The 21,119-nt window shown below is 38.6% G+C and overlaps 1 protein-coding gene across 4 annotated transcripts in view; it reads right to left on the bottom strand.

The window, feature by feature from the left end:
• Ncoa7 (nuclear receptor coactivator 7) overlaps window positions 1-21,119 on the bottom strand; it is a 155,013-nt gene that overhangs the window by 64,120 nt on the left and 69,774 nt on the right. For all 4 annotated transcript variants that reach the window (XM_045158354.1, XM_045158356.1, XM_045158355.1 and 1 more), the window contains exons 3-5: window positions 19,652-19,872; window positions 4,393-4,472; window positions 1,467-1,574 (exon numbers count right to left, since the gene is read on the bottom strand). In XM_045158354.1, coding sequence (XP_045014289.1) covers window positions 1,467-1,574; window positions 4,393-4,472; window positions 19,652-19,872 — 409 coding nt within the window. The remainder of the gene's footprint in view (window positions 1-1,466; window positions 1,575-4,392; window positions 4,473-19,651; window positions 19,873-21,119) is intronic.

Consider the following 21,119-nt stretch of genomic DNA (forward strand, 5'->3'; position numbering starts at 1 on the left):
TACTAATTTACTAGGCATATAAAATACTTATTAAATTCCTATTGCATAGTCGGTCTTAATTTAGTATAAATCAATATATTCCTTATGGATACAATAAGGGACTATTCTAAATTATCTAAGTTTGATAATAATCTTTGACCTTGCATTAAGAAATATGCCTAAGCTCTAACATGGGTCAGCTACACATTATTTGGTAATTTCTAAAATTATAAAATAAATCTAAAATAAAGAGATTAACATCTACTTTTCTATCAAGGAAAATATATTCATTTCTGAAAAAAAAATCAATGCAGATTTACTCTCTAGCTACCTGGTAATTAAAATATACTAATTTCCCCTTTTCACAAGAACATAGCAAAAACACAACTTGGCCAATTTGTGGCCCTGCTAGATTTATGTGCTGCTCTTGAAAGAACCACAAAGAAGGGAGTACTAACACTGCCTGAATGAAGTTGTGCTTTAAAGTAACATGTTCGCTGAAAGTATTAGGTGTAGTTCTGCTGAGACCCATGAAGTTGAACTAGTGGAACCTAAATGTGCTTGTGCACCTAGCACTTCTGTGTCTGTGGCTGAGTACTTGGCATCAATGGCATGCTTCCAATAGCCAAGTCATTTAAGTGACTTGGCTGAATGTACACTTAGAGAGAAAATGCCAAAATATCTTATCATGTAGAAGCCTACTGGATTAGCCTAGAAACAAGTGTACACATTTGCCCATTCCATTCAGTTTAACAAATATGATACTAAAAACCTGAAAAAAAATTAGCCTATTTTTGAAGATTCTGATGTATGTCTTTGTCTTTGGGTAGATTAAATCACTTTCATTATAGTACATAATGAAAAACTCAATTATTTCCTAATTAAAAATAATGGCCACACTTTGTTTAGCAGTAACCTACATTAAAACTTTTAATCCTGAATATAACATTTGAAGGATATGTTCTATATTCCATTAGAAAAAAATTCTTATGTTAATTTAGAACTTCTCTTTTTTTATTTTTATTATTTATTTATTTATTTATTTGAGAGCAACAGACAGAGGGAGAGAGAGAGAGGGGGGCAGAGGAGAATGGGCATGCCAGGGCCTCCAGCCATTGCAAACAAACTCCAGACACATGTGCCCCCTTGTGCATCTGGCTAACGTGGGTCCTGGGAAATTAAGCCTCGAACCGGGGTCCTTAGGCTTCACAGGCAAGCACTTAACCGCTAAGCCATCTCTCCAGCCCTAGAACTTCTCTTAATGTCCCAGGAAAGATTTTTTACATAAATTCATGATGGCAATGATAATCATTTGCAAAGTGTTAATGCTTGAGCTATTAGTAAGTTCTATAGAATTCTAAGGTAGAGGAAAGATTGTACTTCTTATCACTGAAGATAATTTTGTGGCACTGACATTAAGGCATTAGATATGTTAGCAAAACATAAAAGCAAAGTATATGAAGTGACATTCAATAGGAAAGTATTACCTGGCCTGGAACAATGGTATGTGTGAAAAGCTTATTCAGTTCCACTAATTTGTTGGGAGTGATATTGAACTTCAGTGCTATGGAGTTTAGGGTGTCCTGGCTTCCAGCCTAGAGAAATCAAACAAACAAGATTTAGAAAAAAACAGATTCAGTATATAAAGCAAAATAAATCCTTTAAAGAAACAACAATCTTTTCATGATATGGGTGATCAATGGCTCTTAAGTTCTGGACCTTTTGTTTTTTAAATTTTTTTTTTCAGTTTTTTTTTTTAATTTTTTATTTATTTATTTGAGAGTGACAGACACAGAGAGAAAGACAGATAGAGGGAGAGAGAGAGAATGGGCGCGCCAGGGCTTCCAGCCTCTGCAAACGAACTCCAGACGCGTGTGCCCCCTTGTGCATCTGGCTAACGTGGGACCTGGGGAACCGAGCCTCGAACCGGGGTCCTTCGGCTTCACAGGCAAGCGCTTAACCGCTAAGCCATCTCTCCAGCCCAAGTTCTGGACCTTTAATGTAACTTCTCTGTCTGTTTCTTCATCCATTAAATACATATAATCATCACATCTATTTCAATCACCTTACATCATGGTTAAGTGATCAGTAGTTTTGCTTTGTATTTTTTATGAATAAAGTTTGGAAAAGATTCAGCGCATTAGAGGAGTCCTGGAAGAAAAACAAAACCCTCAAAACCAGCTGGGATTATATAAACATAAGATGCAAATACAAAATCAGGTCACAAAAATCCAAGAAAGAGCTTGAAACTAAACCAGAATACCTGAGCATCCAGAGCTCAGTACTTATGAAGGCCTTCCATCCAGTGCTTGCATTGTTACTTTATTTGCTTCTAATCACAAGTACAGAAATAATATGTTTGCCTAATAAAATAAACCTCAATAACTTATTCATCAAGCAGATGGGCATCTGTTTCCTACTAAGTTGACTGCTCAGTCACAGTTATTAGTTTTACTAAGCTGACTGCTCAGCCTCAGTTATTAATTTTGAGTTTGATTCTCCTCTCACTTTACTGTTTAGTATATAAATGTGGAACACATTCTAATGAAGAGCACTTCTTTGTTGGAGAGGTTTATAAATACTATTGATGAACACACATACCTCTTGAAGGATTATAGCTTTAGAATTAATATTATCAATGCTAAATTATTTTATCCAGCTTTTGTTTTTTTAGCCCAGAGCTTTGTACCTTCTAGACCAGCATGCTACCAAATGAACTGCACCCCCAACCCAACCCAATACCTCTTGCATGTGTATTTTGAGGTAAGTTACTATGCTACCTATCAATAAAGATCAACACACATTAGATCAAATCACCCACCTCCTTTCTGAAAATTATTGGGTCTATTTTACCCAGAAAGATGTCTAGGAAGATCCTTAGAACACAGAGCATGAAAAGCCAGTGCCAAGGGTCTCAGTGTGACCCAAAGAAGTCTTGCAGAAGATTTACCATTTCAAAGACAAAACTAGAAAGAGATCCAGTCTTGCTCTCTATAGAGCCTGATGTAACATGAGTAGTGAGCATTGGGAAAAATCAGATGATGGCAACAGAATTTAGTTTTTTCTTAGAAGTCAAAAAGAAAACTCAAGAGTGCTATTTCATAGCAAATTAAAATAGACCTACCAACTGAGTGTTTACATTATGTCAAGTCTGCGATTGATATATCAGATCCAGCCATGGACTGCAGAATTTAAAGTGCAGTCAGAGAGGTGAAAATATGACACATAACATGCACAGCAGGACAGATTTATATAGTTAAAGATGAGGAAACATTTCTTGCAAGGTACCAAGAATACAACACACAAAAGGGATCTAGTCTCTCTCCATGAAAAAAAGAATTACAACATGCAATAGAAAATAAAAATTATAATTATATAATATAAAAATGACTAAACTATGCAAAGCAATGTAATTTTATGAAAGAACACAATCTGATCTACACTTGCTGGATGGTCAGAGAAACTAAAAATAAACACGAGGCCTGGAGAGATGGCTTAGTGGTTAAGTGCTTGCCTGGAGGCCCTAGCGTGCCCATTCTCTCTCTCTCTCTCTTTGCCTTTCTCACTCTGTCACTCTCAAATAAATAAAAATAAACAAAGAATTTAAATAAATAAATAAATAAACACGAAAGAGGAAGATGACCCTAAGAATAAGTCTAGTCTATATGAACCATTGCTTCTTTTTAAATATTTTTATTTATTTACGTTTTTAAATTTTATTCATTTGCATGCATGTCTGTATGGATGGATGCACCAGGTCCACCAGACATATGCACCACTTTGCATCTAGCTTTTTTGTGGTTGCTAGGGAACTGAACTCAGCTCAACAGGCCTTGAAAGCAAGTGCCTCTAATCACTGAGACATCTTCCAACCCTCTGAACCACTGCTTCTTGGAACAGGATCAAGCATGGAAGACTAAGTGGATATGTGGAGTAGCCCAACAGAATAGATCAATGGCTCTGGATCTCATAGAAGACATCTGGGATGGAAGCCTACATTAGTTGTCATCGTCAGTTTGTAGATATTTCAATTTACCAGATAGTTTGGAAGTTCTAGCAGAGAAGCTCTACTTTGTAAGACCATCTCTTCAAACTAACTTCTTGTGGGATGCACACAGAGTGGTAAGAAAGGGGATGCCTCACTAGCTTTGCAGATGAGCTTACATAATGCTGGTGAGGTGATACACATCACAGCCAGGACATCCTCACATGGATGTCTCCATCCTTAGGTTTCACAGTGTGCCTAAGAAGGAAATAGGAGGGAGAAGAAATGACCTATAGCAGGTTATAAGATGCCTCAATGTTTAATGGGTACCTAAAAAGAATAGGAAGGGTCACAATGAGTCACAGAGAAACAGTCTACTTCCACAAGGTTGTGTCAACCAGCTTGCACCCCACCCTGCTTGTACTTACAGTGTATTCCACAGTACCATGGGGCTTCTGAACCACCATCTTCTTCTCTTTCTTATCATGAGTTTTGTTTTGATTGTCATCTGAAGAACAAATTGCATGTAAATGATTAACTTCATTTTTAGGAATTGATGCGAGGCTGTTCTACATTATATGGAAATGCACTATCAAGCTGATTGTAAGCAATGATACTAACAGAAAAATGGACTAGGGGAAGAAAAAAAGCCATACTCATGAAGCACACAACTCATCAGTGATTATCAGAATAAATGGTTAATACTAATTATGATTAAATAATATAAGCAAAAAATAGTAAGGTAATACATCACAGTTAAAAGAACAGTTTAAATGGTAATGTGTAATTACAGTGAAATTGAAGGACACTATATATCACTATATAAATGATGCATAATGTAAGTGTTTAATTCTTTTAGAAAATTATTTGTCAATATTTAGCAACAGCCACATTCTCTCACTTAGTAATTCTTAAGAATTTATAAGGATAAATTCAAAAGAAGAAATGTCAAACATATGATTTCATAAAGTGCTATTTACAATATGAAACATAGAAAAGATTATAATTCAAGTAATATTAGGTTGGACCATAGACTTTTATAGTTTTTAAATATTTATATATTATTTATTAATTTGAGAGAGAGAGAGGCAGAGAGAAAGAGAATGGGCATGCCAGTGCCTCTGGCCACTGCAAAGGAACTCCAGATGCATATGCCACCTTGTGCATCTGGCTTATATGGGTACTGAGGAATCTAACCTAGGTCCTTAGGCTTTGCAGGTAAATGCCTTAACTGTTAAGCCATCTCACCAGTCCTTTGTTCAAAATTTTATTTATTTGACAGAGAGAGAGAGAGAGAGAGAGGAGAGAGAGGGAGGGAGGGAGAAAGAGAGAGAGAGAATGGGCACATGAGGGCCTGTAGCCACTATAAACAAACTCTAGACACATGCGCCACCTTGTGCATCTGGCTTATGTGGATACTGGGGAATCGAGCCTGGATTCCTAGGCTTCACAGGCAAGCACCTTAACTACTGAGCTATCTCTCCAGCCTACTTTTGTGATTTTCATAGGTCAATAATGGTCAAGTACAGGCAGCTTCATTTAATTCAGCCAAATTGTTATGGTTAGATGCATCACAATATATATTAATTAAAATATGAAGAACTATAAAAATATTCCAATTGATATAACCAAGAAGATATTAGTCCAACTTTTACGTGAACAAGAAAAAATATAATGAACCATTTTACACCTTTTAGTCTGGCAAAATTGGGAAACTGAATATTCTTTTTAAAAGTATTTTATTGATTGATTGGAGGGAGGGAGGGGAGGAGAGAGACAGAGAGCAAGAGGCAGGCAGAGAGAATGGGCATGCCAGGGCCTCCAGCCACTGCAAACAAACTCTAGAAGCATGCACCACCTTGTGCATCTGGCTTACATGGGTCTTGGGGAATTGAACCTGGGTCCTTCAGTGTCTCAGGCAAGCGCCATCTCTCTAGCCATTGAAAAATGAATATTCTAATGTTGGTAGAAATGTGAAGTGTTACAAAAAACATGAAATGACTCACTCGTTCCAGCTACTCAAGCATACCCAGGTTTATACTGTGAGCAACTTAACTCACAAGTACACATGTTCTCTCAGGAGGTACATACTTATATGTACTACAACAACCAGCCAGAATATATACATTACTGGGTCCTCTATGGAAGTAAGAATCTGGAAGGTAAGTAAAATGTGGTAGTTATGCTCTGGGACTGGATGCAGCAATTAGACATAACAAGCCAAATTTATGCACAGCAACATTTTACATCAAGAGAAACAGAATGGAATGTACAAAGCAGTATCATTCATGTCCAACAGACTGGACACAATCCAGCCACAAACATCTTTCAAGGGCATGAAAAAGTAAAGCCCTATTAAACAGAACATACTAGAGTGATGTGCACTAGGGAGAACATGGGTAAGGGGAAAGAAGATAGAAGGAAATTGTGAGTAAATATCAAGGAGCCAGCTCTGACCAGTCATGATGTATCAAGAGCTGAGAAATGGGATTAACACAGGCTTCTACATTTAACGTCCTACAGATACACACAGTTAAAATTGATCAACAATAACTTTTCATCTACACAATAACTATGGGGCACTGACGAGAACAGGAAGGCAATATAGAAGTGTGTGAATAATTTTCATAGGATTTATCGAACGTTTACATATTTCTTTTCTATTATTTAAAATGAAAACCCAAGAGGACAAAATGAAGATGTTGACATAGAAGCATTTTCAGTCACCTTCAAGTGACCACGTCTAAATTACTTCAGACAGTAGAATTAATGATTGTGGTTGATGGCTCTCTAAATAAGAGCACTCTAGATAGCTATGTTCAGAAAATTTAACCACAAGGTTTTATGTCTTAAAACAAGGGTTAAAAGCTGGGTCACCTAATTACTAAAAGGTAAGCAATAAAATATTAACAATACTGTTTCTTTTTCATCCTCTGAGGAATCCAAATATTTACAATTATTTGCTTTTTCTATTTATGTGGCAAACAGGTGACCCAGATGAACATCCCCCCCCCAAAAAAAAATCTCCCAAAGGCTCCTTTTGATACAAGGGCATCTGTTTTTCACTACTTTTAATATGACATCACTGTTTTCTTTGTTGTATACTCTCTTTGTTGTGTCCTTACTGGTGTCATAAACCACTGTCACCCTAGGTCCTCATCTTTTTAGAAAAGGCTTTTAATATCTTTTTGCAAATACTTCCAAATGATCACAAGCTGTTTCTACCTGTGCCAACTTCTGGTCCCCATCTGCCCAACAGCTGCTTATTATAGTTACCTCGGGTCTCTGTTGGGAGCACTATCACAAGCCACCAACTTGGGAGAAGTTGCTTATTGCTCAGCTACAAAAGGAAATGTGTCCTTGTTGAATCATTCCGGATGAACTTAATATGGACTACCAGTTAGTACAATAATAAAATTAATTGCCTTTCATTGTAACAAGCGGAGATACTAGAAAAACGTCAAGCATATAAGTACTAAAACAAACAAAAATGCTTTCCATCCAGAGTCTAAGAAGTTGAAATCCTTGAGATAAAGCCTAAGATGTAACTAGTCTTTGAATTTCAACATGATATCCAGTTTAGAAGGTAGAACGAACTTCCTAATAGAGACCAATGACCCTGACATGCTTGATTGTGGGCAATACTATTAACTGCACAGTAACACAGTGGGAAAATCAAATACATCTGTCAAAGCCACAAACTGAACACTGGGTTTTATAGTTAGCCAAGCAGAGAAAATAGAAAGCAATTGATAAATAACTGATTGCAATTTATTTTGCAGAACAAAATGAGCTTGGGTCAACTGGTAACCCTGATATCCTCATAGCTTTGTGAAATTAGGCAAGCTACCCAAAATCTTTTTGCACCAAGCTCTACATGTAAGAACTATCTCATAATGTTGCTAAAAAATTTATAAGATGAACTTAAATGCAGTGTTAATCTCAGAGCCTGCCACAGAGTATTTAAAGGTGCTTTTATCATTAGTCATAGTACAATCAACACAGGTAAATAGCTATCTGAATAGTCATGTGTTATAAGAGTTCCATTACAGGAATGCCAGTGACATGGTTAATATACTAGGTGAGTATATTTGAAGGAGAAAAATCTTATCTTATCACTTTGACACATGCCCAGAAAGCATGTGATAGGATCAGTCATAATTCATTTTTAAAATTTATTTATTTATTTGAGAGAAGGAGGGAGGGAGGGGGGGGAATGGACACGCTAGGGCCTCTAACCACTTCAACTGAACTCCAGATGTATGCACTCCTTGTACATCTGGCTTACATGGGTTCTGGGGAATTGAACAGAGGTCCTTTGATTTTGCAGGCAAATGCCTTAACTGCTAAGCCATCTCTCCAGCCCTATAATTCAGTTTTAAAAGAACAAGGAAAGCTGAGTGTGGTGATTCACACCTTTAATTCCAGCACTCAGGAGACTGAGGTGGGAGGATCACATTAGTTTGTGGCCAGCCTGTGCTACAGGATGAGTTCCACATCAGTCTAGGCTAGAATGAGACCTTGCCTCAACAAAACTAACTAAATAATTATTAAAATAAAAAGAACAAAATAACAGAACAAAAATACAACTGTTAGAAAACTAAAGATAGAATAAAGTTCTTTAACATGATAAATATTTGGTTATTACTTTACAGTCACTAGAAATGTGCTCCTGGAAAAAAAAAATGCAACCTTGAAAAGTGTATATCAAAATCAAATTCCTCATAACTATGATGGGCCTACTGATGAAATACTGGTATGAGTATTTGGAGATAGTGAACTGCTTTCTGATTGGATTTCAGGCCCGTTCCATGACAGGTTATTCATGCCTGTGACTATAAACATGGCCAAAAGCCCATGGCTAGGGAGGTCCAAGGCCTTAGCAGGGGACCTATTACTGTTGTTTTGCTAAATGGACATAATGTCAAACTGCCTTGTAAGTATTTATGCTTATATGAATAGATCAGCGCTGCTCTCAGTGGGCAGAGGCTAAAGCAGAGACTCATAACTGGCCAACATTCTGGGAATCGGTAACTTTTGAATACATATCCCTAAATAAGACTTCAATGTCACCCCTCCAAGGATCAGGAAGCATCACAGAAAAGGGAGCAGAAAGAATGGAAGAGCTGGAGGATGTGAAATTCTGTCTCCTGGACATGATATATGACATAGTTTTTGCACTCATGAACTCACAATATTTGGGTTACTGGTACAAGATTGAGTGTCAACATTTCATAATGGATGAAAAGGCTCATGAGGTGCCATCTGTCCATGAGGGACTATTAACAGTTAATAGTTGCACAGGGAGGATGAGTCATTTGTTTCAGTGGCATAGCTACTGGTATGTTGATCGTGCTCTAGGAAATATCCTCATACACGTGTGCATGCAAGCAACCTTAACTAAGTTAAGTTGGCTACAAAAAAAACATAAATACATGAAAGCAGGAAGAGGACTAGAATTGAACAAGAAGGAATTCAACAGAAATGTGAAGGATGAAGGGAATAGGAGAGTATAATGGAATGAATATTATCATAATACATTATTATTATTATTATTGTTAGTAGTAGTAGTAGTAGTAGTAGTAGTAGTAGTAGTAGTAGCAGTAGTTGTCGTTGTTGTTGTTTTTTGAGGTAGGGTCTCACTGTGGCCCAGGCTAACCTGGAATTCACTATGTAGTTTTAGGATAGCCTCGACCTCATGGTGATCCTCCTACCTCTGCCTCCTGAGTGTTGGGATTAAAGGCATGCACCACCATGGGCAGCTAGAATACATTATTTAAGAGTATGAAATTGTCAATAAAAAGCAAGTGCCTCATAAAAATTAAAATGAAGGACCTCCATGTTTGCTGTAGCTGGATTAATTACCTAAAGTCATCCTGACCCTTAGGACATGGACACTGCCTCTAATGCCCAGCTTTGGGCAAGAAGAGTGAACAGGAACAGGAGCAGAAGCAATGAGAGATACAACAGGCACTGCAAGCTCCTCCACCTTCCCTATCCCCCTATGTGCAGTGCCTTGGGAACATGTGCTTCCAAGCAAGTCCAACAAAGCCTCCAGGGCTTCTAGACATGGAATTGCTAACAATGCTACATTACATCACAATGGCACGTGAAGCCAAACCATATTTAGTCATAAAGAAAAACCTTTTGAGTGGAGATAAACTCAGAAACACCAGAGGCTAGTGAAGACAGCCTGGAAACCCCACAGATGAAAATAGAATCCCTGAACCCTCCAAAGGCCATTTTCATAGCAGCATAAAGCAACAATGCTACAAGGCATATTAGACCAGGAACCTGCATATTTTCAATGGTCTCTGGGAAAATAACTTCTACAGTACACCTCAGTAAACTGAGTCTTCATGTGGCAACCAAAAGGAACTAATGGATCAGAGGTGTGGCTCCAGTGGTACAGCGATCAGAAGGCCCTAGGTTTAATCACTAGCATTAAAAAAGCATAAATTACTAATTAATAATAACACATGAATCTCTCTTTTCAAGCTTTTCTGGATTCTTCAGTCTACACAATAGATAAAAGAGTTTTAAATACTGAAAATGAAATAAAAAATTGATTACTAGCAAGCGAGCTAATTTTCTCCTTAAAAACCAATATTATCATAAAAATGTCAAAAATTCATAACATCACTCAGGAAGTGGTTAAAACATAAGTGTAATAAGCTGGGCGTGGTGGCGCACGCCTTTAATCCCAGCACTCGGGAGGCAGAGGTAGGAGGATCACCGTGAGTTCAAGGCCACCCTGAGACTACAGAGTTAATTCCAGGTCAGCCTGGACCAGAGTGAGACCCTACCTCGAAAAACCAAAAAAAAAAAAAAAAAAAATAAGTGTAATAGCAATATAACTAGGAAAGTCCCAGACACAGTGGTATTCAGCAATAAAATATCTATAAATAAATATGATAATGGAAAGAAACATTTTAAGAAAATTTAAAAGCTTCACTAAAGTATGTGAATGGGAAGCTTGGATAAAGGAAGAAATATACAATACTCTCAAATAGGAAATCTCAATCTTATAAATATTTTTCTCTTGGATCTGATGTTTAAATCAAAAGATACTTAAGCAAAAAATAAAACTGTTTTATGGAAGGGACACAAGCAAAATTTATAAACAGGTTCATCTAAAAGCATAAAGATATAAAACTACCCAAAATTATGTTTCAAAGAGAAATTACAGGGCTAAAGAGATGGCTTAGAGGTTGAAGTGCTTGCCTGTGAAGCCTAAGGACCTAGGTTCAGTTCCCCAGTACCCATGTTAGCACAAGGGGCACATGTGTCTGGAGTTTGTTTGCAGTGGCTGGATGCCCCGGTGCACCCATTCTCTTTCTCTCTCTCTTTTTCTCTCAAAATGACCTGCAGGGGACTTGGGTAAGTTACTGCTTGTTGCAATTTTTGACTTTGTAAAACAGGCTGTTGCTCTTGCATTAGCTCCTGGTGAACCCTAAGTTCCACAAGCAAATAAAGCATGTAGCCAACAGCAGACATCCAAACCAAAGAGGTTCTTTCTTGCCCTTCCTAATGGCTACTGTTGCTTCTTCTCCCTCCCTACCACTTCCCACCTTCCAAAGTCCTTTTCAAAATATTCCTGTTCTTTTTATCAAAAGATCAAGGACTTAATAGGACAAAGCAAACTTTCGAAGGAAATGTAAACAGCTAATCAAACGTGAATCAAAATGGCATAGAAGCATTGTCTCAGGCCATTTGAGCTCCTGGAAAACACACCACACACTGGTGACTCATAAACGAAGAAAGTTTGTTTTCCACAGTACTGAAGACTGGGAGTCCAAGAGCAAAGCACAGGCAAGTTGAGTCTAGTAAGATCCCTCACCTGGTGTGGTGTACCTATGGTGCATGCACAATGTGCCCTCATGGGGCAGAAAGAGCTGATGAGGCCTAATCCCAATGCTGAGTGTTCAACCTTTAGGCACATCCCAAAGGACTACGCCTATTAATACCAACACCATATGGATGAGAATTCCAACGCAGATATTTTGAGTGACACAAATCCAAACCATAGCAGCCATTAAAACCAACAACAATGACAACAGTGAACAAGACGAAGAAAATACAAACCATCTATTTCACCTCCATTCAGAGTGGACCAATGCAACATTTGTTGAATCTACATCTAGCTTCTTGCTGTCTCCCTTTTTAGATGTATGTAGGTGAATATCTTAATAAAAATGGAACCACAATTTTAAACTGTGGCCTATTTTACACTGTAATATTTTGTGAGAATTTCCCATGTCATTTACTATTTACCTGAATCGCTTAAAAATGGCACCTACGGATTCATTTTATGTCATTTATGTTATTTCTGTTTATCTCCTGTTAAAAATAATACAGCAAGGTTAGCAGACAGAGGTAGTTGGATCATTTCAGGCTACCCTAGACTATAAAGGGAAGTCCACATCATCCTGGGCTAGAGCAAGACCTTACCTCAAAAAAAAAAAAAAAAAAAAAAAAAAAAAAAAAAAAAAAAAACCCAGAAAAGAAAAGAATATAATGATAGTCATTACAGTTAACTCTAATATGCTCATGATTACTTCCTCAGGGTAAACGTCAGCAGAATCATTCCCAAAAAGCAAGGCTTGGGGCTGGAGAGATGGCTCAGCGGTTAAGCGCTTGCCTGTGAAGCCTAAGGACCCCGGTTCGAGGCTCGGTTCCCCAGGTCCCACGTTAGCCAGATGCACAAGGGGGCGCACGTGTCTGGAGTTCGTTTGCAGAGGCTGGAAGCCCTGGCGCGCCCATTCTCTCTCTCTCCCTCTACCTGTCTTTCTCTCTGTGTCTGTCGCTCTCAAATAAATTAATTAATTAATTAAAAAAAAAAAAAGCAAGGCATTTTGCTAGTGGAGGTACGCTGGGACTTCTAGAGGACAGGGAAGTAAGTTTCCCTTGAGCCAAGGCCAGTGTATCACACAGGTCTGTATACCCAGTGGTGTCTGTCTCACTGCTATTGACTTGCAGATGTTCATAATTACTAACCACTGGAATTTCTCTTTGCTCCCTTTGGAACCATTGTTTCTATCGAACAAGGCTTACCACATTGTTGCTAGTCTGCGGTTTTAAGTTGAATAACTTTTACAAATAGAGTGGACAGAAATTTCAATAATGGTGGTGTTCCAAACAGCATGACACAGCAAACAAACAAAAACATGCCATGGAAATCCAAGGATGGTCCTAAATCCCAACAGAGATTTAATAAGCTTCCCAGTCATGATAGATAAAAATACCTCTACTCTATGGTTCTTTTTACTGATGGTTTGGAATACAAAAATAAGAAATTGGGTTCTCAAGCCGGCGTGGTAGCACATACCTTTATTCCCAGCACTTGGGAGGCAGAGGTAGGAGGATCACTGTGAGTTTGAGGGAATTCCAGGTCAGCCTAAACTAGAGTGAAACCCTACCTTGAAAAACCAAATGAATAAATAAACAAAAAATAAATAAAAGAAAGAAAGATAAAAAAGAGATTGGTTCTCCAGAGTATAACTTACTTATAAATGCTATGGAGCAGCACAACGCATAGCATGTGAGGATGTGACTACTTCACAGAGCCTCACTCTCTCTGTCCTTGTCTTATTCTCGTTTCTTGATATTTTTTGGCTAGTCTGAGAACTACAAAACTAGTTAATTATTTCCTAAGCAGAAGGTACTACATTGAGTGTTTAAGGAACTGAGATGCATTTTATAATAATGCCCATAACCATATTTAAAATGCTTATATTTGGCTGGACAGATGGCTTAGCAGTTAAGGCGCTTGCCTGCAGAGCTAAAAGACCCAAGTTTGACTCCTCACGACCCATATAAACCAGATTCACAAGGGGGCACATGCATCTGGTGTTAATTTGCAGTGGCTGGAGGCCCTGGCACACCCATTCTCTCTCTCTCTCTCTCTCTCTCTGCCTAAATAAATAAAAAAAAATAAAATGCATACTTTAAAATGCTAATAGTCCTTTTATTTTCCAAGGTAGGGTCTCACTCTAGCCCAGGCTGACCTGAAATTTACTGTGTATTTTCAGGGTGACTTCAAACTAATGGCAATCCTCATACCTCTGCCTCCCCAGTGCTAGGCTTAAAGGTGTGTGCCACCACACCTGGCAAACACTTCTTATATGTTCTTAATTTGGGACTTAATTACACTTGTGATGCTCACCATTAATTTTTATCATAACATGACTTTTTATTTCATTTTTTGTTTTTTGGAGGCAGGGTTTTACTCTAGCCCAGGCTGACCTGGAATTCAATATGTAGTCTCAGAGTGGCCTTTGATTCATGGCAATCCTTCTACCGCTGCCTCCCGAGTGCTGGGATTAAAGGCATGGGCCACCATGCTCAGCTTAATTTTTTAACTTCTTTATTCTTTAAGCCTAGATATTGACAAGTCTTAGATAAAGTCTTTTCCTCTCTATAAACTTGTTTCAGGATATTTATGACACAGAATATATGTTTCCTGACAGTATACCTGAGAATGTCTTCTTGTCTTTGAGCTTGAAAAATTACTTTCACCTCCCAACAATGTGGATGATTTTAGTTGCTGTGGCACTCACTGCTGAGAGGTCTGACCCAGCTCTCTTCCCTGCTTCCTTGTAGATAATCTTAAAGAATATTTTCTTTATTTAAAAAGAATTGTTCTTACCATTTGCCTAGGAGCCACAAACAGTTGCTGCAGTTTATAAGCAATGTGTCCCCGTTTCATGCTGCCCTACAGATGGTGAGCTCCATTTCCCATGCTCGGCTGTAGTTTCAGCTCGACTGCGTCTTCCTGCCTTGCACTACTAGCTTTTTTTGCTGCTTCCATGCCCACAGTTTTTGTCTCTTCAGCAAGGATGCCTTTTGTTCCCTGACCCTTCATCTACGCCTCCTGTGTCCCCTTCTACACTCTTGCCACTTTCATCCTCAGCCACAGCTTGGACGCGTTCACAATCCGAACACTTGTGGTATGACATAAGTTTTCCAAAACACTGGCTAACTTTCTTGATGATCCCAAGGAGCACAGGACTACTCCAATTCTAATCCTATCAATTTATCAGTTTATTTTCTACCCAAATCTCTTAAACCCATTCTGTGTGATTAGAAAAATATTAATTAGGTTATACTTATTTTCTACTTAAATCTCTTAAATGCATTCTGTGTGGTTAGAAAAGTACTAATCCAGTTATGTTTTCGTATTAGAAACTGAACTCTGAGCCTTGCACATACGAAGCCTGCACTGTACTAGAGTAACAGCCCCAGCCCCATAATTAGGTCCTTGACATCCTCTTGTCACACACAACAGACCATTTCACTCAGCATTCTTTGGTTCTGTCAGATTCAAAGAACAAGAATGATCACCACTTTAGAGCAGACAGGTAATAATACTATAATACACTGGCAACCTGATCTATTAGCTTGAAATGAACTCATGAAAATAGTATAGCACCAGCACTCAGGAGGCAGAGGTAGGAGGATTGCCATGAGTTCGAGGCCACCCTGAGGCTCCATAGTGAATTCCAGGTGAGCCTGGGCTAGAGTGAGACCCTACCTCAACTCCCCCCCCCCAAAAAAAAAGCACAGGCTTCTTAACTTGATATACAAAACAAAAAAATAAGTGGCAGATATAAAACTTCACGTTACAAAAAAAAAAAAAACCCTTAAAGTAATTTGTGCATGGAAAACAACCTAGTAAGTGGTTACTTTCATGAAAAACTAAAATCTATAGCAAGAGAAATGGAGGGAATTTCGTATTTTTTTTTCTTTAGCTTTCTTGAATGCAGGAACGGAAACCACTATTTGAAATGAAGACTTCAGGTGGCAGAGATTTGTCATTGCAAAGCTGATCTGGCGATGGATAATCATAGCACTCATAAGGCTGAATGGGGTAATCCTGAGTGTAAGGCCAGCTGGGCCTACGCAGGGAGACTCTATCTCAAAAAGAAAGCAAAAAGAAGTAGAAGAAGAGAAGGAGAAGTGAGGGAAAAGGAGAGAAGCAAGAAGAGAGCTAAATTGTTCCTACAACAAAAATACTCTTTAAATAAATCTTTACCTCTGGATATTCACAAAACTACATTTTTACACAATTATTAAGTCCTTAGTTTTGTTGTCATGGCCTCCTGAATAAAAATATTTTAAATTTCTCATTTTACTATCCAGGAGTCTTATTATCACCACTTTATATCAAAACATTACCTTATTTTAGTAATACATTTTATTCCAATTTGGCATATTTCCCTAGTCAATACAATTACTCTCTCACTATGCTGACCCAGGTACAGCTGTGTTTCTAATACAGAACCACAAGGAAACCTGTCCTGCATTTGTAGATTTCCCATCCCTACCATCTTGTGCTACTAACACTAAAGAAGATGAAAGAAGAATGCGCTCCTTTAACACAGAAGTGTCTTGTGAGAGAATTCTCAACAATTAATATATTTTGACACTGAAATTGACCAATTGTCTTTTGATGCATTCAGAAACATGCCAATCAATACACTTGTGTAAAATTTAACTTACTAGCTAAAATTTAAAATACAGTAATATGCAGTATTGCTGAACAATTCCTTAAGAGTTAATATGAATACAATAAATGAAGAAGTAATCTTTTCTATTAGCAAAGAGAAATACAAGCATGGAAAGGCTGAGTCCACTTGTTCTAGAAGTAACTACTTTCAGCACAACTGTACATTTGTCTAATACTCTTTGTAAGGCCTTGCTTATATTTTATCATATTATTCAGTTCTGTGTGCTTTAGGATTAATTTCTGAAATAATTATATAATACATACTATACAAGTGAAGAAAACATATTCCCTATAATTTCTGTACCCCCAAAAAAAAAGAAATGTCAGTATACTGTTACATACCCTTCTAGTCTGCATTTTTGTACACATTGTCACAAACTATTCTTTATGACTCTGTGTCCCTAAATCATTTCCATTACACATAGAGATTTACCTCACACCTGTAAGTAGAAACTCACAGGCCTTTCAAATGAAATAAAAACACCTTGAGACAAGTTTACTTGCCCCTCAAAAAATCTCCAAACAGAAATTTCATTATCTTCCTCATTTTTCAGTCCCCTAATTTGTCACACATTGACTTTGTTCTGATCAGCGTAGTGTGCTGCTCCTATGAGCAATGTCTCCTTCACCTCATCATACATTAGCCCAGACTGCCTCCATTAATTCCAATACATCCCGTAAGTAATTGAGTTCCCCCGCTGCTCCCCACTAATCACAGGGTGAAGACTAAATCCTTAGCAATAAGTCCTTCCCATTTTCATGTCTGCTCTCTCCTTCCCAGGCCGACTGCAGGTATTTGGAGAATCAAGTCTTTGGAACTGTAATGACCCTTGACTTGAGGTCTCATCTCCACCTAGTGGTGCTAGATGGGACTCTGGAAAACACCAGTCAGACTCCGAGGTCAACCAAACCTGCCAAGGCGAGTTTGTCATCAACAGACAGATTTGGAAAGGACCAAGTAGCCTTGGAACTCACTGACAGACCCAAGAGGGCGAATCCTAGCACTGGATTCTACTAAGAAAATACACCAAATCTCCCATCCAGCAGTAATCACTACTATTCTTGAGAGAAGATGATAAGCTATGATGGCATCTCATGATTATTGCTTCCAAAGAAAATCACATAACTTCAACTTAATGACTGTGCTGTTAACCATATCCTCCAGAATGTTCATGAAACTCAAACAAATGAAACTGGAGTAGCCACCCATGGATGTATTAATTCTTCTACTGCTGAATGCTCATATATAAAAATACCTGCCATGGTCTCAATCACCTCAGGCTGCAAACAAAGAATCAGATAAATGAATGAAAATGCAGATGGAAATCTAGCCTGGAAAGGGACACAGGAAGGACTTCCCAGAAGACAGGTAAGTTAGCTGAGTTTTCAAGGTCAGGCAGATACAACTCAGTAAGGAAGAAGGGTACACCCCATCCAAAAGCCATCATTAACACAGCAAGAAGTCTTTACGTTTAAAAAAAAAAGATGCACATAAAATGCAATTGTCCTTTTTCTTCCTTCCTCTTTTTGGGAATAGGGGATAGAATCAACATTTTAAATCTTAAAAGTAAGTTTATTAAGTACATAGAAGTCTGTTTTGATAGGTTGAGAGGTACAGTGCTAAAGCATTCTGATGGATTGAGGTTCAAAGAACCAACTTTGCTACAGATGCATTCTATAGTTATCTTGGGCCACCACAGTTCTTCCAATCTCAGGCTTGGCTGCAGTTTCCTCAGGTGTGTCTGTTGGAGCAACCTCGGCTGTTCAGTGGAAGAGCATTAGGTCCTAGAGGAGTGCGGTTAGACAACCACTGCAATCCTAGAAACAAGACATGTCTTTGGGTAACTTAGCCACAACCGCAACCAAGTTTAGGGCCCTCCAACACAAGAGCGCTTACTCTTCCGCAGACCATATCACACTGCTCTACCTGTAGTATGATCTCCAAGCCCACTCTCCCTCAGTTTTCTCTCACTCTTCCTAGCAATCTCCACTATGACATAACCTATAACCTGAATTTTCACATGTTCTGACTCCTGTTACCCTTTCCATGCATTCTGTCTGGAAAATACTCCAGGCCTCATGGACAGAATAGTAGGAATGAGAGGGGTGATGTAAGTAACACTAGATATATGGCACTGCTCCAAAAGCAGTTTCAGAGGTACTGACTATGCTGAGAGACTTCGTAACACTGTGGGTTTATTCTAAACAAGAGTCTTTTTCTTTGCCTTTTTTTTTTTTTTTTTAATCTGGCAAATGTAAGGTCATGATTCTTCCAAAAAGTGCAGTCATTACTATGCATGCCTGTATGGAATGCAGATATACATTTAAAAAATGTCTTTTTTTCTACAGGCAAAATAATCATTCATCTGATAAATATTCCTCAGCACACAATATTTGAGTGGCACAATGCTACACAAGGGCAATGCAGAGCTGAGTGGAACACACACTATTTTATTGTTATCCACTGAAACCACATGACAGAACCTGGGGCACAATAAGCCAGTCCTATTATTTTATCGTGGCCATTTACCAATTGTAATCTTTAAAAACGTGTTAAGACTTTTATTTTTGGGGGAGGAGGACAAAGGCTTGTCTGTTTGTTTGTTTTGAGACTGTTTTGAGCTCTCTACCTAAGGCTGGCCTAAACTCATATAGATCATTGCAGCCTCAACCTGGTGATCCTCCTGCCTCTGTCTCCCGAATGATGGGATTAGGAGTGTGTAGCACCATGCCCAATTTTAAAATTACTATAAGTTTTTGTTTTTTGGATCTTTTTTTTTTAAGTATTTTATTTATTTATTTGAGAGCGACAGAGACAGAGAGAAAGACAGATAGAGGGAAAGAGAGAGCATGGGCGCGCCAGGGCTTCCAGCCTCTGCAAACGAACTTCAGACGCATGCGCCCCCTTGTGCATCTGGCTAACGTGGGACCTGGGGAACCGAGCCTCGAACCGGGGTCCTTAGGCTTCACAGGCGAGCGCTTTTAACCGCTAAGCCATCTCTCCAGCCCATGTTTTTTGGATCTTTGAGACAGGGTTTCATCTAATTCAGGATGGCCTTGAGCTCCTGACCTTCCTGCCTTTACCGCCCAAGCCCTGGGACGACAGATGCACTCCACCATGTCTGTCCTATCGCAGATTTTTAAAATGGAAAAAGGGCAACAGTGCCACCAGTACTCACCAACGCTGTAGTACCTCTTCAGCTCCGTGCGCCTGATCTCCTTCAACTGATGGTTCTTTCTCTTTTTTTTCTCATCAGCATTATACTCCTCTTCCACACTAACATTGGACCCGTCTTGTTCCAAAATCACTGATTTAGCATCTTCCTTCCCAGAATGACTCCTTGTGGCAACAGCTGAAGCTGTCTCTGCATTTTGTTTGGCTTGTTTTTTCTTCTTTAATCTAAAAATGAGGAAAAACAAAACAAAACAATGGAGAAATGGTTACTTAGAGGGAATACTACTAATTTCATGTTTTAGGGCTCTGAAAACTAATTATCTGATAGAAAAAGCACATTAAAATTCTTAATTTCAGCCAGGTGTAGTGGTGCATGTCTTTAATCCCAGCACTTGGGAGGCAGAGGTAGGAGGATTGCCATGAGTTCGAGGCCAGCCTGGAACTACAGAGTGAATTCCAGGTCAGCCTGAGCTAGAGTGAGACCCATCAAGGAAGCTCAAAATATCCCCTATTATAGTCATATAATGACCTGTGAACCAAGCATGGTAAAATATATGACATATTTCACGTTGGCGACAAAAGTTCTGTATTCCAACAAGATGTTTCAAGAAAGCTATTGCTCACTGAATACTAAGAAGCCAGGCTTTGGGATTTTCATTTACATGTGTACATGGTCCAAGAGATAAGACAGCTGGGAGAAGTTGTAGATGAATATATGTTTCATCTATTTTTATGCCTGCTTGTTTAAACACACACACACATACACACACAAATACACATCACAAACCAAACAAAAGTAGAGACTTATTAAAAAAAAAAAAAAGATTACTTTTGGCTGGGTGTGGTAGCACACACTATTAATCCCAGTACTTGGGAGACAAAGGTAGGAGGATACCATGAGTTAGAGGCCAGCCCAAGTGATTTCCAGGTAAGCCTAGGATAGAGTGAGACCCTACCACAAAAAAAATAATAATAATAAAATAAAATAAAATAAAAAGAGGGGCTGGAGAGATGGCTTTCTGGTTAAGGTACTTGCCTGTAATAACAAAGAAGGCAGGTTCAATTTCTCAGTGCCCACATAAGCCAGATACCCAAAATGGTACACATGTCTGCAGCAGCCAAGAGCCCTGGCATGTCCATTCTCTTTTTATCTGCCACTCTCTCTCTCTCAAATAAATAAATAAAAATTGAATTAATTTTTTTAAAAAGGAGGAAAAAAAAGGATTATTTTCAACGAGCACATTATTATTTTCTATCAGATGTTAAACTATTTTTCTTGAGAAAGAGTGGGTAATTCTAATGAATTAGCTGATCAAAAGCTTGCTTGAGAGCTGGAGAGATGTCTCAGGAGTTAAGGCACTTGCCTGCAAAGCCTAACAACCAGGGTTTGATGCCCCAGTATCCATGTAAAGCCAGATGCACAGGTGGCACATGGATCTGGAGTTTATTTGCAGTGGCTAGAGGCCCTGGTA

This window comes from Jaculus jaculus, chromosome 9 (assembly GCF_020740685.1).
Source record: "Jaculus jaculus isolate mJacJac1 chromosome 9, mJacJac1.mat.Y.cur, whole genome shotgun sequence".
NCBI classification, from domain to species: domain Eukaryota; kingdom Metazoa; phylum Chordata; class Mammalia; order Rodentia; family Dipodidae; genus Jaculus; species Jaculus jaculus.